This window comes from Embiotoca jacksoni, unplaced genomic scaffold, assembly GCF_022577435.1.
Source record: "Embiotoca jacksoni isolate LCO1_2020_lvr unplaced genomic scaffold, fEmbJac1.0.p SCAF_14, whole genome shotgun sequence".
NCBI classification, from domain to species: domain Eukaryota; kingdom Metazoa; phylum Chordata; class Actinopteri; family Embiotocidae; genus Embiotoca; species Embiotoca jacksoni.
In genome coordinates, this window is record NW_027185274.1 from 11,824,651 (window position 1) to 11,849,581 (window position 24,931).

General features: G+C 38.6%; 1 protein-coding gene across 2 annotated transcripts in view; it reads right to left on the minus strand.

The window, feature by feature from the left end:
• The window catches only part of LOC138197269 (cGMP-inhibited 3',5'-cyclic phosphodiesterase 3A-like), a 55,316-nt gene that overhangs the window by 6,611 nt on the left and 23,774 nt on the right, over positions 1-24,931 (minus strand). Inside the window, exons 2-15 of one of the 2 annotated variants that reach the window (XM_069147972.1) lie at positions 19,163-19,213; positions 12,622-12,867; positions 9,826-9,971; positions 9,635-9,750; positions 9,298-9,541; positions 8,965-9,041; positions 8,338-8,534; positions 7,916-8,053; positions 7,113-7,224; positions 5,615-5,722; positions 4,597-4,796; positions 3,311-3,514; positions 2,935-3,096; positions 167-434 (exon numbers count right to left, since the gene is read on the minus strand). In XM_069147972.1, the coding sequence (XP_069004073.1) occupies positions 167-434; positions 2,935-3,096; positions 3,311-3,514; positions 4,597-4,796; positions 5,615-5,722; positions 7,113-7,224; positions 7,916-8,053; positions 8,338-8,534; positions 8,965-9,041; positions 9,298-9,541; positions 9,635-9,750; positions 9,826-9,971; positions 12,622-12,867; positions 19,163-19,213 (2,269 nt within the window). The remainder of the gene's footprint in view (positions 1-166; positions 435-2,934; positions 3,097-3,310; positions 3,515-4,596; positions 4,797-5,614; positions 5,723-7,112; positions 7,225-7,915; positions 8,054-8,337; positions 8,535-8,964; positions 9,042-9,297; positions 9,542-9,634; positions 9,751-9,825; positions 9,972-12,621; positions 12,868-19,162; positions 19,214-24,931) is intronic. The other variant, XM_069147973.1, reaches the window with a different exon arrangement.

The window sequence follows — 24,931 nt, forward strand, 5'->3', positions numbered from 1 at the left end:
AAACAATCGAACAAGGCAGTCTACAGAAATTAAAAATGCTCCTTACACATTGACAGTTCTGATTTTTCTTAGAAATGTATCATTCAGATCTCCACAGATCCCACCAGGCAACAGGACATTAATGTCCTCATTTCTTACAACATGGAAAATTAAGAGAATGACATACGTGAGATGTCAGAACTGGTAGATGAATCCTCATCTGCCATATCCTCCTCTTCCTCTTCTGTATCTTGTCCTTCCTTCGCCACCTCTGGCACCATCTCTCCCTCAGATGGGCCAACCCATTGTCCCGGCATAAGTGCAGCTGAGTCGTAAGAGGAGCACAGTGGTCCCACTATGTGAGTAATAAATGACTCCTGTAGTTTAGCGAGCTGCGGAGCAGACCGATCCATGAATGGGCTGATGGGAAGGCCCAGGCTTGCTTCTTCATCACCCTAGAGGGGTACAAACATGGTAAATATGTAAGAGGCACAGAAGTTATAAAACATAAATGTCCTGCAATATGAAACTTTTATGTTATACTGTATAATGATGAGATTTAGAGATGTAGAGAGAGAGCATTTTCTTTGGACAAAAAAAGTTATTGGTTTGTATGTACCCTGCAGTTTCTTAAGCTTTACATCAGTTTCTAAGAATTAATACGATTTCTAAATTCTAACTGTCTTATAGTAGAGACTAAAATAGAGATTTTTAGGATTCTGTCCAGTTAAAGTCATATCAATAGACAAAATCTATCATGATCATAAAAGAAACAAACATTTTGTTGGATTTATTTCACCATGTAAGCAACAAAGCAGTGATAGATGACAGAACACAAGAACATATTGCAGTACATACATTCAATAAAATTTCAAATATATCAATATATAAATGCAAACATTTTCCAGGTACATATAGGTCAACTCTATATCACTTCAATGGCGTACACTCAGTCTTAACATATAATTCAAGCAGGGAAAGTCCTGGAAATACTGCCTCTGGCTAGGGTCTCCTGAAAGTAGGTCAAGAGGACTACAAATGAAAAGACATCACTTTATATAGACATACAAATGAGACTGTCTGCAGATATTTGTGACAGTGGTGAATGTATTTGTAAGCACGAGCTTAGCACCAGTAAGTACTGACATAGATGTTCTTACTAATTATTTTTGGCCCCCAAATATGTATTGAATGTAACCACCATCAGATAAACTGCAATCGTATTTGTTAAAGGAGTATTTTGTATGACAATCATCTATAAAGGCCAGATAAAGACAAACAAAAGTGCAGACATGTTGTTACTTCATCGACCTTGGGATATGTGTTAGTTATGCCTTTCCCTTTTCTGCTAATTGCATCCATGATGGCACTGTTCATTTTTTACACAAACTGAGGCCATAATAGTACTGTAATAATCCTCAAAATACCACATTTTATGTTGCGGTTTAATGCTGCATAACCCACAACAAAAATACCTTTTGTTGTAATTTCATATATTATGACAAACCTTTCAAAGCTACTCAGTAGAAGGACACTGGGGCGAGAGCTCCAATTGCTATGGCAACTAGAAACCTGGATGTCGTCAGTGCACAGCACTAGTGGTTAGGATAAGAAGTGTGTGTGTGTGCGTTTACGTAGTCACAGCATGATCAGAGAGAAAAAGTATCAATAATCTGAAATTGCTCATGTTTAGAATAGTAAAGTGGTGCATTGAAAAGTGTAATCTAAATGCACGAGTGTGTTTACGGAGTCGGCTCCAAAGAGCCTATTTTCATCTGTGATCTTCCTCTGTGAGACTGTGAAGGAGAGCTGTCAGGTCTGGCACATTTAGGTCATCCGTCTCACCTCAGACAAAAGAAAACATACACACACCCTCTAACGCTCACCCGCTCTCTTACACTTCATCTACCAACCAATGCTGCCGCTCAAACAACATACATAAATCTCAAAGCTATTATGATAATTAAACAGAAGGCTTGAGAGGAACAGCAGAATGCCACACATCAGACTTGCAATATATCACAAGGAGAACGCTATCAGCACAGTTCAGATTAAAGTTTTGTAGCCTCTGAACAGTATTTTGATATCCTGTGTACAAAAATGATCTTCATTCAAAATGGACTAAATAGACAATATATGCTGATAGTGCGTTTGCTCAAATCTCGTGACAACAAACTTCTGTTACAGCCTGTATATCTGTAGACGAATATAAAGACCGTTTATATTTTAAAAGAAGTAATATTATAGAAACCGCTGAGGGAAAAATCTGCACATGCAGAAATAAAATTCAAATTAATGCTATTCTACTTACAATATTGTTGCTAGGCAAATAATCATTTCTCTCTGGTTAATCAGATTTTATCTTTACGGTCTGTTAGTTCAGAGCAGGATTTGTTGCCAGGCATCTGTCCACAGTGGTCTCTAACAAATCCATGAGCGAGTATGTAGGTGTTTTGAATATTCTATTTCTGATCAGGGGGAACATGCAGTTACACACATTCAACAGTGAAGTGTCCTTGACCAAAAAACAAAATCCTTAGCAAAAGCAGAGATTCTTGTATGAAGTTGCCCTTGACCTATGACCTCTTGTGGGGTTTGATTTAATGCGCATAAGATATTAGCCTGCAACCCACACACGAGACTTCCTGTAATTCAAATATGTTAAAAACTCCTGTGTGGACTACAATAAGCAATGTAATTGAAATACGATAATCATATAGTCTTACACTTAAATGTGTTTTTTTTTTCCAATTCTGTTAGTGAAATTCTTGCACATTTCTTTTAATGTGTCTTCATCTATTCTTACTGTTTTCTATACACTTCACTCTCAACCATCTATATGAGGTTCATTTGATCCAAATGCCAACTAATTTTAAAGTGATGTTTTTTGGATCCAGGAATGACCCAAGAACAATTTCTTCCAGGTATTTTGAAAAAACATTTTCATTGACATACTTGCTCGTAGAACTCATTGACGATCCCCTCTGTCCATTGCAGGTGCAGCTCCTTACACTTCAGTGGCCCATTGACATCGGCCAGCTTGATGCACATCTGGCACACCAGCAATCGGTCATTCTCGTTGGACCAATCGATACCAGACACTCCTTCGTCACCCACCTGAGAAGGTAGAACGATTAAAAAAAAAAGAAAAAAAAGAGAATTTGTAAGAATTATCAATAGATTGTTTGTCAACATTGATTAAGGACAATTATTAGAGGAACTGAACAAAATATTAAATGAGAGACAGAAGAGATAAGCGATGACAACAGTTGCAGGCGGATGACTGATGGTTACTTTTTCTACAGCTTATCTATCAGGTTTAAACATTTACCTTTGCATTAAACTCTGCGAGGAAGTCAAAGTGCTTTTTGAGGTCAGTGGCCAGAATTGCTTCAATGACTAAGAAGCGGAAGCGCTTGAACTCGACGTGTTCAAGGTTAACCAGAAAATTATACTCCGGTCGAGACATGAAAAGGTTCCAAGCTGAAGCTGCATGGTGGTTTTCCAAGACTGATCTGTCATTGTATAGAAGAGCCTATAGGGGAAGAGCAGAGAGAAAATTAACTTTCAATGTTTTCAAGTATTTATCATGGTTTTGATCAGAGCATGGTTTGAGATTAAAAAAAAAAATTAATAATAAAGAAAAAAAGAAAAATTACTTTTTAATTTAAGGAGTGATTCAACACCTGAATCAAAGGACCTGAAACCCTGACTTGCATATAGGCTGATCACTTGCTGATCTGATTGTGGGTGCTGTGGATTTTGCTGACTGCTTCTTTTTATCATCTTCTACCTCTACGTTGTTGTAGAGGTTGAGCTTATTTTGCGTTTGGTTGCAGAATAACTTTTGCAGGTGGATCATTTTCAGCACAACTGATGTATGAATACTACTGCTGGAGCATTATGTAAGTTCACATTCACCCTAATTCCCCTGCAATTCTTGACCTAATTGGACAAGCAGCTTTATTCATATTTATTTATACACTTGACGAAGATATTATGAAAACAGTTCAGCTCAGGGCAAGGTTTGATGTGGCAGCTTACGTTACTCTTTGTCATATCACAATCACATCTAAACTGTATCTGTTGCTTGTTAATACTGCAGAACATTGCATAAATAAAAACGGCCTTCTTCAAGGAATTACATTTTGTGACCTTTTCATGCTCAAAACAATATTTAGCTGCTGCGTAACTATTCAATTCAATTCGATTCAGTTCAATTAAATTTTATTTATATAGCGCCAAATCACAACACAGGTTATTTCCAACTATGGCTCTCCTTCTTGGCCTATTAAAACACATTAGGTGGAATTCAGTTTTTAGCTTATTAGATAATATTCATTGCAGGTGTTTTGTTGGGAAATGGCCACACATTTGGACCGTGTGTTTGGTGGAACTTTATTAATGTCCTTCCCTGCTGCGTAACTGTTCAATTCGAATGAGCTTACTGTTTAATTGTGGAGAGTAAAATAAATCCCAGTTGAAGATGCCCTTGTTTGTTGTGAAACCTACACTAAATGAACCCCATTATCTAACAGTGCTACCTCTCTGTTGGTCCATCACCACAGCCCCTCGTCGGTCCTTCGGGGCCACTGACTCAAACCTCGATTTATTTACCTGTGGTGCACTGGTGGCAACTAGGAAGGCGTTAGTTCTTCCAGGGTGGTCATAGTCGTGCATGGCAGCAGCCACATACAGGGCCATGAGCTCCAGGCCAGGGATGAGACCAGCGAGGGAGCCATAGCCTTCCTCCAGCACAGAGTTAATTTTGGACACCAGGAAGCCCGTGGCACCAGGCGTAATGCCATTCTCTGAGTCTATAGACAGAGACAGAACACAGATACACCATGAGCGACTCAGGCCTGCCACTCGGGTACGGATAAAACCACCGCTGTTATTAGACAATTTTATTCAGGAAGGACTTGTGAGCATTCCCACTCACCTTTTTGAGTATCTCATCAGTGACAAACCAAAATCAACTAAAATATAAATAAATACAGGAATGAAATATGAAGGGAAATATAGGCGTGCCAGGCTGGTTTGCTATCACATGGTACTCGTGACGATGTTACAAATATATAAACAAGAGTGAATATAGATTAAAGACCCATAAAGAAGATTATTTCTCTCCCAGTTATTCAGCTGTTTGTTTTGGGAGCAGTTGTATATGCATAAATAACTCATTGTCTGCTTACTTCTGTGTTTGCGTAGTCACTTTTTCCAACTGTCCGTCTGAATGAATGCCTGATTGTCTGTAATGCTGCAGTGTCTGTTTTGTGACTGGTTTTCCATTCGTTTTAAAAGCTTACTTCTGTGAATGTGTGTGACACAGTACCTTCCTAAAGTATGTTAACAGTGGAGGGAAATTTATGTCTTTGAAACTTTAGGCATCTGAATTTGAGATGAAAACATGACAATGATACAGAAGTAGAAAGTGGCTGATGAGTGGTGTCCTTAGCCTTAAGATTTACAGCACTTCTGCCACTACTGAAGGAGCTGCTGCTAGAGTCTGAGAGACTGGAAACAAACTTAGTGATTTAATTTGCATAAAATCTGGAGAACAGGGAATGAGCTTAGGGTTTCATTATAATTTTTTTTTTTTTTTAAAACTACTATATGTATAAAAAGTCCGCACCGGTGTGTATTCCATTCTCAGTAAGCAGGGCTGGCAGGCTGGGCACAGGCTGAGTGGTGAGGTACCAGACAGCATGCAGCACATCAGTGGCATGGATCCGGTTATGATCTGGGGAGGTTAAAATAAACCACACTTATGAAATCCCAGCTGGAGTTGATTAAACCAGTTTGAATTGCAATAGTCATATCCCCTCATGTTGCCACAATGCAAGCCTCGACTGTCCTTTTCCAACATAATGGCATTATGTCAGATTGGCGACTGCATCTTTTTAAGTGATTGCTATTGGTTAATAGCAGTCAGGTATTATTATGTTAATCTGGGATATTATAATTGTCACCCCTCAAAGTGATAAGCAGAATGCATCTAAGGCTCACAGCTTTGTATAAGAGATTGGTAACATCTACATAATGCGGAAACAGCATACTGAGCAGGAATTCTTTCTCCTGTTTTCTCAGCAAGATAACATGATGGGCCATGTAGGACAACATGAACTTCAATATATCTGTACAGATTAATTGAATTTTATTTAAATTCACTGTACATGCCATTCAATAGTAAAACAGCGACTAAATAGTAAGCATTCCTACTTTGGTCACAATTATCATCCACAGTCCTTAGAAGCACAAAGATTTCAGATGATATGAAAACATTTTGAGAGCTGGAAAAATGTGGGCCCCATATTAGCAAACACACTCATAGTCATGCTCAATTATTATTGTGCGGATTTAAATGCCCTTAAAGAAGTCTTCCACCACGATATTCCCAAAGATCCAAAATTACTCTTTGTAGGTGTACTTTGAGGGGATAAACCTTAAAATATCTATTTGCTACAAATCGGATTAAGGGCCACCATAAAGTGAATTACAATTAGGTGGTTGGAAACTGATCCTCCATCATAGAACATGTGGATCCTAAAATGTAGGGATATGTATGAGATAGAGAAAATCACACATACATTAAGGCTCCAAAAGCTCAAATTTCTGGAGACATGGAGCCCTGTGATGACTTTAATGATGAAATAATGCTATGTTTTCATGTAATGCTCTTTGAATCTACTCATTTGTCATCAATTCATGTGTTCGCTCCTCTTTATCCCCCAGTGCCTCATTTTACTGATTGTATTTTGGGTGCTTGGATTAATTCTGAAAGACATATTTTTAATGCATCTAAAATGAGCAGTTAGAATTTGGAAAAAGAAACACTCCCGTGTCAAAACGTGAAATTGTGTAATTTTACTACACTGTGTGTGAAGCTGACTGTGTCAAAACATTTTCAAATTTTAGTGAACTGACATAAACACCGATATAAATCAGATATAATCATCTTTAATTATTAATATCGAAGCTAATTTTATACTGAACACATCCCACATATTACTGAAGCAGAACACCTGCTTTTAAAGGTTTATTTCATGTGCAATGCATCCACCTTGTGGCAGCTGAAGGTAATGTTGCATATTGACATTTTATTTTCAGGAATATGTGCACCTCGTACTCACAAGGAATATCCCTGTAACCGTTCTCCAAAGCATGGAAGTAGTTCATGAACTCTTGTACAGGAATCCTGAATGTCTCAAACAGACCTGTGTCCTCAAAGAGCCGATAAGAAACCTGGGATATAAAACAAGGAACACATAATTACTACTCAGTACCAACAGTGTGGAGCTTCAGCTGTATAGTCATAAGAAAAGTCTCACCAAACCTATTCGTAAAGGCTTTTACCAGTAATCTATGGTGCCAATCAGACGAGGCTTGTTAAGCCTTAATCTTGTATCAAGTCACTTGTCCTCTTACAGTATTATTTAGGCAATTTATTTACTTGTTTTGTAACAATGTACTTGGAGATCCTAATCCCTTAGTCATTCAAAGAAAATGATTGTGCTCAAAGGTATTATATCTCCTTTGAATTTCATTAATTTGTCAGATAGTTGTGACAACATTACATACACATGAACATACACATCTCCTTGAAGTATATACTATACCCTAGTGTAGTGAGGTGAACATACAGCCCTTACAATAGTTGTTTATAGATTAGGAAAGTACCAAAATTCATATATGTATCACTGACTTTTTGAATTTTGCTCTCGTTGCAAACTTATGATGCAGATTTACTCTTCCCACTATCACAGCCTATCATAGCAAATGCCACTTCCCTAAGCTGCTAATTACACACTGTAGCTGTGGACACACTGTAGCTGTGGACATTTCTGTCAATATGACTCCTTATGAACTGAATCAGTATTAATATGCTTTGATTAAGTCATATAGGTTTAAACATTTCCTCACTATTGGTGTTTACCTGGCTCAGGATGCAGCCTGTCTTGCCATGAGTCTTCTCTACAAGACTGAAAATGGGAAAGTTCCAGCTGTTTAGTTGACTAATCAGAGGCTCCAGGCTGGGATCTACCAAAACCTCTGGGGCCAGGATGGGCTCGTCCTGTCAGATAACGATAAGAGCACAAATAGAAAAGTTCAGAAAGAACAGAGAATACGTGCAAGCACAGTAAAATAACTTTAACAGTTTGATTTCCAACGAAAGATTACACAGTGTTATTTATCAAACAGTTTATCTACCTAATGACAGCAAATACATTTTACAAAATTAGTCCTAATTCAAATATCTCAAACATAATCTGTTTACTTCATTTATTGTTTTTGGAGGAACATTTAAGCACATCCATTGTTTTACTGTTGCCAAATTGAGCCTGTCAGATTGCCTACCTCTGGTGATGGTATAAGCGGATGAAGAACGATGCCCTCTGTTGGATACTCCCTGCAACCTTCCCTTGCTTCGGGCAGCTTCTTGCCACCTTCTGCCTCCTCTTCATTCTGTGCAAAGTCGCTGCTGTCACTGTGGTTGGTCTCGTAGGTGCTGTCGTAGGTGCTGTCATAGTCTGATGAAGCTACTGCACGCTCATCTGGGAGGACATTACACATGTTAAGAACGTGCAATCAGGTGTTACCATACTGTTTAGTGAAGTTAATGGTGAGGGCAGTTGAGTGAATTAAATCATTAACCTATAAAATGAGCTGCATCGGGGATATGAATTAATACATTTAAGAGAAGTATACACGTAAGAGTTACTTTGTTATAATTTTCTTCCATTAAGATTCACAGATGCTTATCACACCAAACACGTCCGCCTCATTACTATCTTTTGTTTGTGGAATAGTGTGTTTGAAGAAATGCTATCACTCTTGTCTAATATTTCTGTTTTTAACCGGACTCTCTGAAGAAAGATTTTTCCTTGAGAAAAAAAAAAACAGTTTTCACAGTTGAAGTTAATGTGTAAATATAAAACTGAGCACAAGAAGAAAAGCCTGCAGGATGTACAGGATGTTGATTACCTGGATGGGGTATTCTGTCTCCTTTGTCGACAGACTCTCCTCCGTGGTTTAGTCGATTGTTGAACGGCCTGCCACAGCTGACAGAAAGAGAGCAGAGAGACTGAAACATATTCAGCGCATACGTACTGGTCCGTCTTCATCATTCTCCTTCATCTGATAATTCAGACAGCTCCATTCCTCTCAGTACAGATGAAGGAAGTGACTCATTTCCATCAGTTCCAGAAAAATAATGACTTTTACATGAATCATGGATCTCATCTTTTTTTAGAGAATTAGAATTGCTCAATAAAATGTAAAGATGGAATAAATCGAGTGTGTGAGCATGTAAGTTACCTGCCACAGAGTGATGGAGGCCGCCAGTGAGTGGTGGTGGAACTCGGGGCGCTCTGGCTGTGAGTTAAGGCTCTGTGATGGCTCTTGGGGGCCACAGAGCCAGATACCCGCTCTGTTAGTGGCCCAGCCAGCTCAGGAAGCTGCACTGAACATGTCTTTATTGTAGGGCTGGAAACAGGAGTGCCCTGGACAGGAGGAGATGGGCACGGAGAGCCCAGAGGTGATATGTTGGATGGGGGGAAACCTGAAAAAGATTGTTTCCAAATTTTAACATTGCATTGTAACTGTTTTCCCAAAGTAACTAACTTGATGTACGATGTCATTTCTAAACACACACCTGGTCTTCCCAGTGGTTTGCTGTGGAGGTGGTTGGAAGTGACAGAGGCAGCACAGGAGGCGGACATTGAGCGACTCTTTGAGATGGTCATCATTACTGAGTTGTTCCACGATTCACTGGTTAGATGTAGAAAAACAGTCAGATAAGGACATTATAGTAATTCTAAAAATGTCTTTGAAGAGTGCCATTACCTGTCTGTGGTGTGTTTGATGCTGGATGAGCGGTCTCTGCGTACAGGGCCTGGCTCGATGGTAGGCAGCCCCGTAGCTGAGGTGGTCGTGGTCCAAGTTGACGAAATTCTCCTCAGCAGTCCAGGGGGCAGACTCCGCCTGAGCCGCTGAAATACAGATAAACGTGTGCACAGTCACAACAGCTGCATTGGCAAGCAGGACCCCAACAGTGTGTTACAGCATCAGAGACAATCTAACAGTCACTGGATTTGCAATAAAATAATAGATGTTGTTGTAGACCCTGCCTGGATGTAAGTTCCAAATGTAAGCAGACTTAGTTTTTTCGAGACAGAATATTACAGCCTTTATGTCCACATATGCCTGTGTAGCTATGTGAGGCCCCCTGGGGTCTGTGATATGAATTTGGTAATAGGAAAATCTGCAGAAGCATTTTCCACTTTTTGTCTTTACTGTCTACTCACATATTTGCTTAAATTTCTACATAGTATGCACATTTATTGGATAGGGTGTCAGCTGTTGTGTTAATGTCCTCCTGTGGTGAAAGGTCACAGCTGCACTATAGAGCATGTGGAGCGGTGAAGTTGACTGTTGCAGAAGTGCAAAGTGAACTTACGTGCATCTTTGACCAACGTTTATTAATGCTGTAGTACAGACACTACGCTAATATGGCTTAACTGTATGCTAATGTTATCTTAGCTGTTCCTTCCTGGTGAAGCTTATGGAAATCTATTTGTAATGAAACTAAATGGAGTTGTCAGAATAAATAGTTTCTACCCTGTGTGTATTTGACACTGGTTTAATATGCCTTTACAGTTTGTTAATTAATTATATTGATGTTATGTGTCTGCAGTGGTAATAAGGCAATGTTGTTCTCTTAGTAATAGGCCATTTAATCTTTTTTTGAGCATCCTGGGTTTTTTGATTATGCCCAAGGTGAAAATCAATATTATTGATTCCACAACATCGTCCTAAATGACCTAATCAAGATTTCTTGATTTTTAAAAAATCCATAAAAAAATAAAAATGTAAAACAATCCAATAAGTCACACAGAGTTCACACATCTAGAGGCAAGTAAGTGCTGCCAACCAAATAGAGCATCAGTGTTGCACTTACTATGTGGAGAAATATAGCTCAAATTATGATTTAAAACTTGAAGTTTCAGCCTCAGCCATTTGTGGGAACTAATAAAATGGCAACTGTTGTGCAACCTTTTGTTTATCATCACAAAAGTAAAGACATGCAGTGGAGTACTATTTGCTCTTCATGCCTGTTCTTTTGTATGTGAGACAGAATGGTAGGTAGAAAGTACACTCATTTTCCCCTTGGTGTCAATCTTCCCAGTGTTGTAAATGTTGTTGTAAAGCCATAAGCTAAACTCAATTCATGATCATTTTGTATTTTTCTGCAAAGGACACAATAAACTAGACAAGTACCCTGAACTGCAGAAGTTCAACGATGAGAAAAGTTACAAATTGTATTTAGGCTTTTACCAACAAAAATCTAAGTGTCCTGCTAAGCAAAGTCAAGCCCTGAGTAAGAAATGGCCCAAAGTCACCAATAGCACTGATTACCCTTATGTAACTGCTGTTCCTGTTCTTTGTCCAGAGCCATACAACAGGGCAGTGCAAGTAAGCTGAATCACCAACTTTACCCACCACCACATGCAGACTCACAAATCCCCAATGAGCTCAAATGAGGCAGCATCTCGTTGAGTTCCACTACATGGGTCGAGCATTTGAGTGCACTCAGGCAGCGTTAAAGCTGCTAGTCACTTTCCTGGTAGGCTATCCTGCATTGCATCACACGCTTTATTTAGTTTCCTTGCCTCCTTAAGTGCCCGCACACATTTAGAAGCGCTGGCCTTGTGAAACATTAAAAAGCCCTCTGGAAGCTTTTGCGTCATTGTTAGTTACATTAGAGGCCCACAACGCACCAGCAGTGAGGGAGGAAATGGGGGTGATGTATGCAGGAAGAGGTACACCCGGGCATACACCTGTGTGTGTGTGTGTGTGTGTGTGTGTGTGTGTGTGTGTGTGTGTGTGTGTGTGTGTGTGTGTGTGTGTGTGTGTGTGCTTCGCCATGTATTGCAGCATTAAACTAAACTAAAACAAAACTTAACTTTGATACAGCAGGAGTTTCTATGGACACACTCAAGGTAATACATCTGACCTCACTCATTCAGAGATTATTGTCTTTACTAAATATGATATTTGCTTCTTTTTTCTGGTCAATCTTTTATTTTTGTATCTTAAAATATAAAGGCACATCTTATTTTGTTCTATTACAATACACTGTAGTCTAATGCATACCACTGATGCAAAGAAAACAAATATTGCTCTTAATTATAAACTATCTTTAAAATTGTTTCAGGGAATATATCACCTAATTTACACTTCAGGGTGTTTGCAGCTCCATAAATCTGTTAAATTGCAACAGTATGAATTTGTCCAAAGTCCCAAATAATTGTCTTTTAACAGAAACTTTTCTTCTTCTGTTTCTTCATCTTTTTATTGATGTTTTTGGAGAATCCTGATGCTTAGCGAGGAAACACAATCGTTGCTTTTCCTATCAAGGTTAATCAGCTCTGTATATCAGACTAGGCAATTAAACATATTTATGTGTAATTACTGTGATTCTTCCAATGAATATTGGGGCTATTTTACTTATTTGAGGATGCCACTCTGTGCCTCTCATCAACTGGCAAGTAAACTTCCAGTTTACATAGTAATGTCTTCTGATATTATCGCAAAGACACAAGAACAAAACAAAGATGATTAAGAAAGACAAACATTAACCTTCGGAATGGCCAGTCTCTCCACTTTTTCAGGCCCGTCCTCAGAGTCAGAGCAGGTTTGTGTGTCTGCAGGGATGCGTGGTCGGTGGAGAGGCTGGAGGTTGATCTGGGTGCTGAGGAGGTTGCTGACAGCCTTCAGAGAGCTGGAGGTGTTAGGGGGCAGTGAGGGGTCTGCCAGCAGGTCTGATATCAACCCATGGGCCTCACCCATCACTGCGATGTCCACCACCACACTGGTGACCGACGACTAGAAGACAAAGTGAAAGGGAAGGAGAGGAGAAGTCAGGGAATTAGATAATCATTCTCTGTTGTTCTTTTCTGAATGATGATGCGGTGAACAAACATCACACCACACTGACACAGACGGCTTCTTTATTTCTACACCTGAGAAAGAAACACAAGATGTTTTCCGTTGTGCTTGAGACAGGGCTTTTAGTGTGCGAGCTTCTCATGTGTGCATCTGTCTTTACTAAATTCAACATTTTACAGCCCCTGAGAGAACAATGACATCATGCCTGGTATTGCACGGTATGGTGACAGTTTGTTATGGAAGAGAAATGACAGGTTAAACAACATTAACAGACATCCAGTAATATTAACAAAGAATAACATGCCTCTCTCCAACCCACCCCTCCTGACTAAATGTATCTGTTACCGATTCAACATATCGACTGATAAGACCATGGCACTGCTGTGTCAAAGGTGTGTGATTTCAGTAATGTGTTCCACCATTAATGTCAACATGTGCAAATCATGTGCACTTTATCTTATAATCAATGTAGTTACATTCCAAAACCTGTATACACACACACACACACACACACACACACACACACACACACACACACACACACACACACACACACACACACACACACACAAACACATAAGCCTGTTTATTCATGTACAGTATGTGATGCATTCAAAATATAGCATTGATTGTTTGAAAAGTCAATCCATACGAATTAGTCTGAAAAAAGCTAAAGACACTGTGCGTGAGAAAAGAAGGAGGTGCAATGTTAGAATATGGTTCATAAATCTTGCAATAAGGCAATTATAAAAAAACTTTAATCTGTTTTAATTTGTAAGGATAATTTTTAACAGTCAAAACATTTCCAATTTTTTGTTAAAATGTCTCATTAAGGGACGCACAGAAATGATTCAAAAATGTAAAAAAAAATCTGAAATAATGTACAGAGAGCATCTTTAATAGAGAATTTGTTTCCTTTCTTTCTGCGACATGTAACCAATACAGATCAGTGTTTTGGTTTATCATTGCACTTGAACACATAAAGCTAAGAACAGAACTGAATATTACTATAATTACAACTACATTATTTACATTCCAACACAGTAAAGTACAATTACAGGTTTGTTAATGGGGAATCTGACAAAACCTTGTGAGAACTGTACTGAGACAAATGTGTTTCCAAAAAAATTCCTTCTTTCAGACATTTCTGCATTGAGTTCTGTCAAAACAGTTAAAAGATGGGTTTTGTTTTTTTTTTTTTGTTTTTTTTTAAAGACTTTTGTCTCAATGTTTTATTCAACTGGAGAGAGAAAGGCAGCACGTACTGAACACTACAGACACCTGGAGGTGACTGAGCTTTGTGAGAGTCAGCCGAGCTGTGACACCTCACTGAACCTTATGATCTGTGTTACAGAATAATACTCTCAAACTCAACAGGTCAGACAACTTTTCTGTTTATGTGTCATTCTCAGTAGTAGCATTTATTCCATTCATGCCTCTGATGTGGATATTTATGAGTAAAAGAAGTTTGGAAAATACGAATGCTTAAACACTGGTAACGTCAGCTGGTCGATTGATTCAGTGTGAACATCTTTAGTCTAACAATAGTGCTGGATACTGTTTGCCAGACAACACCAATGCTAATACAATACCCAAGTCTTGCTAAAAATATAGAAACATTATTCATTTTGGCAGTGCTTTAGATTTTTATTTTTATTTATGTAGAAATAAACACGTTTTTCCTCACAAAACCCCTATTTTAATTCAAGGAAACAAAAAAATATTTTCAAAAGTCATCATGCTGAGCAGCCATATAGGAACTCTCAATAAAATAGTGTAAAGGGAAATAATCCTTATGCACAGTCTTAATCTTCAGTTCTCTGACAGTATGATTCCGAGGAAAAGGTAACCCTGAGGCTACCAGGCTTGATGACTGGCAGCAACCTCTGCTTTTCCCACTTTCCAACTGCTTGTATGTGTGCTGAACTTACACTTATGTTTTTTTTTCATTTTAATATCCTGCACGTGTAAGTGGCTTGCTTTTAAGTTTTTTTTTACAAATTCTACCCTTTTTGGATCCTCGATTGACTTATGCTATCACTATCAGAAAAAGGGGGTACATAGAAGGTAACGGGGGCAGAGCCACCCCTCTGTATTCAAACTGATTAACAGATAATTCTCATAATTTGCTTCTTTAAACGCTCTGTATTAGCTCTCTAATCACGCTCAAGGCTGTGATGTGATGAGTAAATGCATCAAGCACATAAGAGAATAGTTTCCTGGAAGAGCATGTGTCTGTATGTGTGCGTGTATGAGTGTGCATGTGTCACCTCAACCTGAACAAAATCCATTAGACCACTCCAGAGCTTTATGACATCCTGCTATTGTGACATTCACCTATTACCTGGCAGTAATGGACTCTGTTCAGCTAATGTCACCAAGGAAGGGAGATAGTAGGAGCATGAATTTGTGCGTGCCCAACCACACACACACACGCACGCACGCGCACACACACACACACACACACACACACACACACACACACACACACACACACACACACACACACACACAGATGTCAGTGTTGTCCCTGTTTTATGGCACTTTTCTGTGTTATTTTCTGATATTTAACTTCTCCGATGTTCTCGCAATGTACTTTAGAGTTTAAAAATAACGTAGTATGTTTGTGCATTTGTAAGTGCATTGAATGCAATGTGCAAAAGTATTTGAGCTGATAAAGTGCTCCCGAGCGTTGCTCTGGTAGATACACAGTGGAGAGGCAAGGTGAGGGAGAAGGTTATTGATTCCTCCCAGCATTAAGACCCACAGGATACAGCAGGGGGAGCAATGGTCAATGAGTAAATCAACAGTGGACACACGCAGATGCACACATGTACCAGAACTTCCTCTTGGGATCAGTCAGCCAGGCTTTCAGGGTAATACAGTACATGCTGAACACAGAAAAATGGGCCGTGATCATTCAACAAATGCATGGCACAGTAACAGAAGGTAATATTAAACACTGGCCTCTGATGATGTACACATAAATAAAATGAGGTCTATCAAGTACATGTATATAAATTATTCAGATCACTTCTCATGCCACATCATCAATGTTGAAAGTTAAAACAGTGTGCCTTTACAATCTGATACACACACAGAAGGCAGTCAAAATAACCAGAGCAATATTATCAGTTATATTTTTGTTTCAGACAGGCCTCTGGTCATTGAAAGCAGCCTAGTACAAAAAACTCAAATACTAAAGTCTTCACATAAAATAGGTACAGGTACGTGGAGTTTTTTTGAGGATAGATCCCGCATTTCAAAGCTACATTTTCATTCCAGTACTTATAATTATACTGTATGTTATTATGTTGGAAATGCATATTATCACCATTCAGATACCAAACCGTTCTCTCCCTCCTTCTCTCTTATTCCCCCTCCATTTTCCATTATCTGCTGTTTCCCCACTATCTCAGTTTTCTCTTTCTGTCCCCCCCCATCCCCCATCCCTCTCCGGAGAGATAGTTAGGAAATATGTAGTCAGATCAGGCATAAAGGCAGATGGTGAGAGCAGAGAGAGAGATAAAGAGAAAACGAGTGATGGAGAGATAGAGCGAGAGAAAGAGAGTGACAGACACATCGAGAGGAGCTGAGTCCACAGGCAGGCGATGACCAGTCAAGTAAAAAAGAGAACAGCTCACTAGGAGACCAGCTGAGCTCCTCTACAGTCTAATAGACAAACTGTAAATACAGCACTACAGTGGAGAGCTGCCTATTGTTTTTGAACTTCTACATCAGTCGTACAATTTTTTTTTTTAAATGTGTAGAAAACCCTCACACCTCTCTCAGCTTAAATAATCAATTCTGAAGCTGCGGTAGCCAGCAAAAACATGCCAGAAGCCAAGTTCATGGATACTGGAGGATGACTACAGAATGGCAAACAGTTGCAGGATTGCAGAGTTGGAGTGTCTATAATAATAATGACTGGCATGTATTGTGGAAAGGGCACAGGCCAGCCGAGATGTGTTTCTCTGAGCTGATTAAGAAAATTAAACACAGAAGACTACATTTGTTGGTAAGTTTTTCCTACAATTAATCTACCTTTATCTCATATTCACAATGGGCAAAACTAATATTAACACAAAATCGATTGATATTGATGGATCAAAGTTTCAGTCAAAGAGACTACGCAAACAGTTGTGCTGCAGTGAGATAACACATATGTTCAAGGAACAGAGAATACACCCGCCCTCATAAGATATGCTTCTCAACAAATAGTACCCACCAAAGAACAATAGTGACACTGAATCTCTCAGCACTGGCTTCACTCTCTGCTTATGAACACCAGTCTCTCACATGCGTAACTGACCTAAAAACTAGGCTGTATCAAGAAGCTTAATTTAGACATTGCTTCAAGTTGTCCTATTTAAACCATCTCATCATTACTGATTAAATGGCTTGTGCACATGTGCGCGCGCACACACACACACACACACACACACACACACACACACACACATACACACAAAGCGCAGGTACATGTACATACTGTACAGCACACATAAATGCATACAACCAGACTGAATCAAAGCAATACTGAACCTGTTTAGGAAGATGTGCATTGTCGTGATAGCGTCCCATGGTACTAGCTGAGTGCCTCCTCTGCATCATTTGTGTTCAGTTTGAACACAAACACTCAGTCCTGGTATTTCTTTCTAGATTCCTGCAGATAGGAACAGCTTGATGCTTATTCCTTCCTTTAACCTTCAACCAAATGTCACAGTATAAGTAACACATAAGAGTCTCAATCCAGAGCAACTGACATTTTAATAATGTAGAACAGAAACACTTTCTTGCCCTCTCCTCTCCTCTGCTGCTTCATTAAACCCCCCCTCCGCCCTCTTACCCGCCCCTGCCTCTGCATCTGCCAATTGCAAATGTTCACTGGTGGTTTAGGGACGAGGAGACCTGCTGCACATAGAAATCAGTTGTATTGAAAATACCTGGTTGCCAGGATACATTGGGACAAAGATCAAAGTGACTCGTCTGTGGACCATAAAATAGTGGTTTGGGGCTTTATTGGCCACAGTTATACTATGCCTATTACTTGTCAAGTGTTTCCTGTGATAGCAGGTGATGCATGACAACCAAGCAGTGAGTAATGCGTATTATCAGAAAAGCGCTTTTTGCATCAGGAAACTGAGGCCCATATTGATTCATTAAAAGTCTATTAAGATGGTAGGTTTGTTGTTGTCTAGACCTTTATGTCAAATTTGAAAAAATTATGGATAATTTAACTATCAAATATAAAATGAAACAAATCAGTGTGACATAAAGACGATCTTGTTTTTTGAAAAGATTATTCAATTTTTTTAGAAACCAGTGGTATCTGGTGAAAATATTTAACAATGATCTTCTTACTATAATGTGAATGAACTTGGACTTTCACAGTTTTCCTTCTTAATTAATTATCTGTAACTATGTTGCATTGCATGCTTATAACAATGAAATTGTCCTTTCCAAATTAGTGGAACGAGGACTCGGCGACCTGCGCAGTATTTTGTGTTTCAGCATGTCTATAAAAATCCACTTAATTCAGTCACCCCATTGAGCACAGAAAAAAAAAAAAAAAAAAAAATCCCGTTTTTCTTTCTTTTCCGTGTCAAACACATCTTGTACTTTACACATTGTTGGTGTTCTCCCTGCCCTTAATCTTGCCAAGCTTGCCAGCATAAAAGTACTCTTATTTATCATGTGTAATCCCTCTGTGTTCTTCAGGAAGTTCCACCCAAATTTTTGAAAGCCATTGAGTAAAACTAATTTAATATATATATTAAGCAATATGTTTATATTAATGTTGCATTAATTGACTCTCAGGTACTGTATGGAAAATTGCTCTTGGTAATACTGATACCACTGAAAATCAACACTCGAATTCACCGCTCTGTGCAAATACAATGGTGCTTTTTATTTTAAACAAAAAAAAAAAACCTGAAGCAGCTGGTAACACAAGAGCTGCACACAGTAAAGACTTCTAAAAAAAAGAAAAAGCAGGGTGTATTTAAAAAAAAGTTATAAGTAAGAGATCTGGATACAACTTGGACAGCCAGCAGGAGAATGGGAAGCATCACACTGGCAAATAAAAACCGTATCAGTTTATGTTAGCAAACAAACAAAAGTCTACTTTTCATATTTTTAGGTATTTAGCCAATCTTCAAATTAGAAGAGAAAAGGTATGACAAACACACGCACACATCCTTTCTGACCTTTCCCTCGGGACTGTACTGACCTGGGATCTGCTCAGAGCTCCCTTGTAGTCCCAATCTGGCTGGCACATAATCTGGAGATAGAAGCATACAAACAGAAGCTACTGTCAGAAATCTGTCCACTCCAAGACACTATACAGTGCTATCTGAGCACAGAGCCTATTTTCTCTTCTTCTACTGTCCCTTATTCATTTACCCCTCCTCCATCCCTCTCTCCATCAACCTATCTAAAAATAAAACAAGAGCAGGCACTGCTGATGAAGAAAAAGAAGAGGACGCATCACCCTTAATGCCGGAGGGCTGATCTACATATGACTCTCTTCACCCATCACCCACCGCCACCCTCTATCTGTGCCCTCTCAGCAATGACTTTTCATTTTTCTTCAATAAGAGGAAAGTGTAATTTAATTTCACACTCAGACGTTTTTGACTGATTTTCCCTAAATATGATGTTTTTAGAAGGCACGTTTAAGAGGAAAAGTCTCTCCTCATGATACTCAGTCTTTGAGCTGCTATATAAGACTAAACAAAACAAACCTGGACTGATCTTTGTAGTGAACGCACAAATATGAAATATAATATAATATTGTTTGTCTTGACTGCCCCCTCTGCATCATGCTGTTCATCATGGAATGAACAGCCGGGGTATTCCTCAAAATACAAAGCTGCATTAGAAAACTAGTGGCTCCAAATGGCAGCAAGAGATAACTGTTTGAATTTGGACATTTCAAGACAGCAAAGAAATCATGCAATGTGACATGAGATCTGTAAAGTGCACTCCTCTGACCTACATTTCATGCAGCTAACATCTGGTGTAGTGATAAAGAAGAACTATAAATTGGAGGCATACAGCTCAGACTGGATAGAAGACTAACAACTGATGTGTGCAAGCAACTTTAGAATTCAGCACTTTAATATTATTTTTTCATGTGTAGAGACAGCTGAAACTATCATACCAAATAGCATTTTGGAAGCTAGTCATCTCAGTGAGGCTCGAAAGGATGTTCACCCCCTGTGTGATTAAGATAGATTTTTAACAGATTATTTTTTTTCATAAAAAATTGGCAAGTGTAACTTTTTAAACCCCACAGCATTCAATTGCCTTAAAGGGTCTGTCACTAGCCTGTGGCCTTATTAATGTTTTGTCACTGGATTTAAAACTGTAACAAAACATCAAAGCTTAGAAGATGTTGGTGTTTTATTTCGGGTGAATAATTGCTGCACCAGTGAGGGTGACTGAACACGGAGGACAGCTCCATCATAGTGTGTGTATTTGAACTAAAACGATGCAGAATATTTTACATAACTATGTCGTAGTATGATTTAAAAACCAACCAGTCCGGACAAAGTTCTAAATAATGATCACTAAGTTGCAACTATGTGCTTCAGGGATCAACTCATATTTACATTATGCTAATGAGCAACATATTCATGCTTACTGATGACACGCTCTCCAAAATTAATTTAGCAATAGCACACTGCAGTGAAATACATGATATTAATAAACATTCTTGAAGATAATAACTGCAAGATATAAATGTGTTTATTTATTTTTCTACATATGGTGCAGGTGAAATTTAAACCCACAATCGCTAAATATAGTGTTTAATTGTGACCCCCCCCCCCCCCAAAAAAAAAAAGGATGGGAAGGAGTATGTTTGGAAAATTGAAAAAGCAAGAATGTTGAATCTCACTCGACCCCTTTATCATGTAAAATATGTAGCCTAGTCTTGGACAGAAACCATTTGTGTTTCTTTAATTTTTGTTGGTTTAGGAGAAGAGGTATTAAACAAACAATGCCGTTACAGTGCTGAACTCTTGCATAAATTTAAGTTGATAAAACCAAATAAATCCCTGTTCTCTCTATTACAAGCATTTCAGCTTCCATCTTTTACCCAGGCCATTAAATCCTCCTCTGTGCTCAACTGTCCCCTGACAGCCGTCATTACAGCTCAAATACACTTCTCTTGTCATGTCTATAAGAGGCTGGGAAATCACAGTGGCCTAATGTGCCTCTGAGTCACATAATCTCTGACAGCTCCATCATTCAGTCTTAATTAGACTGCTACTAATTTCACTCATACAAATTGCAGTACAAAAAAGTCAATATGTGGATGGTTCTTCTCCACACATACCAGTGTTTTATCGCTGGGATGGTCAACGCATGCATCGGCACACTGCACTCTGCAGGGGGAGCTCTTTCTGTTAACTTGAACACTGCTCCTCTCAAGGATGTTTTTGAGGTATATGCCGAGTTTAAATCTGTTCACCAGAACATCATAAGATGCATTTAAAAAAACATTGTGTAGATATAACTTTAATGGGCACAAAACATCTTATAATTTATAAAAGATAAAACCGTCATGTAAAGGAAATAGGAAAATCTGTATTTACTTCACAGACAAATCCTTTAGGTTTAAAGTAGACTAGATCCCATTGCAGCATGGACTGGACAGACAACAGGCCTGCACCCTTCACTGCAGTAGACCACAGTACTAACAGAGACACCAAAACATTGCATATCAAGCTTAGGACACACTTTAGGACTAAAACTAGAAAGACTGGACCGGTTAAAAATCATTTCCACCAGCTTGCCCAGAATTTTAGTCTAGGTAAGGAAAATACACATTGATGCTGAGTAACCTGAAAGTTCTTGAACCTCATGAGTCATCATTGGAATGATGTCACACACCATATGATCTTATATGCCGCCTGTCAAAATGCTAAACAGACTCAGTATAAGTTGGTCCGATCTGTGATCACATATCATTTTATAATCAGCTCACCAGTCATTATGTGTCTCAACCTTTATTACTTTTAGTTTCACTTTGCTCTCATGTATTTTTGATTTAAAAAAAAAAAAATTAAAAACACTGCAACTGTACACTAATACCAGTAACACAAACATGGTCATACTACCAACCACATAACAATTGTTAGTCATTTTTAAATTATAGCTTTCTCAGAGAGACATCTCCAAAATAAAGTAGAAAGTGAGAAATAATACATGAGACACTGCAGTTTATTATGTACAATATAAATGAGTCTTTGAGTCTTAGCTACTTCTAAATGCAGACTAGTGCTGCCTGTCCTTCATCAATCTCATTGTTATGACAAGATAAATATCATTAAAACCCACAATCACGCAGCTTTGGCGATGTTGTGACCCACTTCTTATTTTTAAAAAAATCTGCCAGAGAGCTAAAAATAAAGAGAAATTTCTTCAGCAGCCCCAAAGGCTCAAAGAAAACATCCCTGTTTTGAATTGTGAAAAAATATGAGTTTATTCCACCACAGATACAACATGGAAATACAAAGTGCATCCCTGCATTTCTAGTGCTTAACCTGACAATTTGAAACCATTTGGGATTGTTTACAGGAGTTGTAATTATTGTTCTGAAACACATTATATGACCCTGGGTTATTACTTAAACCACTAACAGTGTGTGTGTGTGTGTGTGTGTGTGTGTGTGTGTGTGTGTGTGTGTGTGTGTGTGTGTGTGTGTGTGTGTGTGTGTGTGTGTGTGTGTGTGTGTGTGTGAGTGAGTGTGAGAGTGTGTGTATATGTATGAGACTGTGAGTGTACATGTTAAGATGTACTGTGACAAATGACATATAAGGGCTAAAGGAAGGAAAAGGGAAAATTGCATGAGTGTCTGTGAGTCCATCGTTACACATATACACCCACACGCTTGCACACCCACAGAGGTACAAGCAGCGCATACACACACATCGACAAACATGCTCTCTGTCACGACTCAGACACTCTTGTCCTGAAAAACCCAGCAAGCCAGACCAAAACCCCTACTGACCAGCAACTGTTCTTACCAGATCCCAGCTGAGGCAGGAAAAGAGTGCTCACTAGATGAAAAGAGAAATATTTCCTCTATCACAATATTATTGTAATGAACTCCTCTATGATGTGAATAATTGGTGCAAAAATAATGAGACACAAAAGGAGGGTATAATGTATCTAAGCAGATCTTTGCCTCAGCTAACCTCATCAAATTTGACCTCACTTTATCTCATCTGGAGATTCAGATGTATTTCAAATGAGTAAAGAATTTTTTTTTTATCTATTTTATTTTACTTCGATGGAAATAAGTGCTTAATTAGCTCATATTATTTATTTTCTCTTAACTCAATTTAAAATTAAGGTCAGAGATACTATATAAGGTTTAGATTAAACAGGGAGTTTTGCATGTAATTAAAAAGAGCCTGTAATTTGGAGAAAGCCTGATTTTAAGTGAGGCAGATGGCATACAGGTTAGTATTCCTTAGTTAGTAGGCCTACTATTCATCCTTGAGGGACACCAGCCATCATTTAAAAGACAATATTAGATTATTGCTTAGTCCTAAAATGATATGAAAAGGGTAAATGTTCTGAGTGAACATCTCATCTCATCTCATTTAATTTAATTTCTTTCCATTTGATCTAATCTCACCTCATCTCAAAGCTAAACCTCATCGAATGAAAAAAAAATTGGACTGTCCTGTTAAAAAAAAAAAAAAGGTTTTAAAGAAATCCTTATATTGTTGTATTCTGCATTGTGCAGTTAAGGCAGTTTGTGTTTTCTATAAAACATTGGTTCATTTTGCCCCCCAGAATCACTGTTTACCCACTCAACACAGCTAGGTTGCCAGATGGATTTGGCAAAGCTGCCTGTGCATGGATGGTTTGCATGTGTCTGTTCATGACAGCGTGTGTAAGTGTGTGAGCAAGGGAGAGAGATGGGACTCCTGGGCTGGATGATGATGACTCACCCACCCACACACACACACACACACACACACACACACACACACACACACACACACACACACACACACACACACACACGTGAATTCAGACATGCACTCATTACCGTCATCACTCAAAAACCCTGTTAGCGCTCCTCATTGATGCTAATTGTTCCCAATCAGCACATCAGGGGTACTGGCAATTCACTGTGAAACCAGACCACACCAGCAATTGCTTATTGATCTCATTAAAGGCTTACGTCACTCCGTCATGCAAGTGTTTGTGTGTCTATGTGCAGATGTTCGATGGAGTAACTGAACCATTCATTAGCTCTTTAACAGAGCACAAAGTTTCAACTATCTAAATCAGAATTAAAAAAAAATGACTACAAACGGTCATCGGAAACATAACATGTAAAACAAAATGAAGACTTTACAGCCATGATAGCAGCTATGTGAGGCAGTACTTAGGTACAACATTTCATAGAAATCCATCCAATAGTTGTTGAAACATGGCTGTGCTGTGCCCTGGATTAAAGTGCAATCAATCTTTATTACCACCCTTCAGCCAAGCCACAAAAGAAAGGCACATGGCTGAGAATTTGAGATTTGTAAAATATCTTACCTACTTTATCATAAGAAGGCAGTTTATGTTCTTGAATGGTTTAGGAGTAATTACTGGATAGGTTTTCAAATAAAGAGGGCTATTTTTTTTTAATACTAATGTTAATCTAATCTCTACCAATTAGATTACATTTGTATTGATGCTGGCAGTGTTACCATATCATTATTTAAGCAATTGGGCTACACTTAGAACAACTTTACATCTCTGCCTGTATGCTTCTCTACTTGTCTTTTGTAATATGTGCCTGCAGACACACAGATCGGTATGAACTACTGCGTATGCTTATCATTTAGAACACTTAACACCCAAAAAGTTGGGACATGGTGTAAAATGTAAATAAAAACAGAGCGTGATGATTTGCAAATCATGCAAACCCTTATGTAATTGAAAACAGACCAAAGACATCACATCAAATCTTGAAACTGAG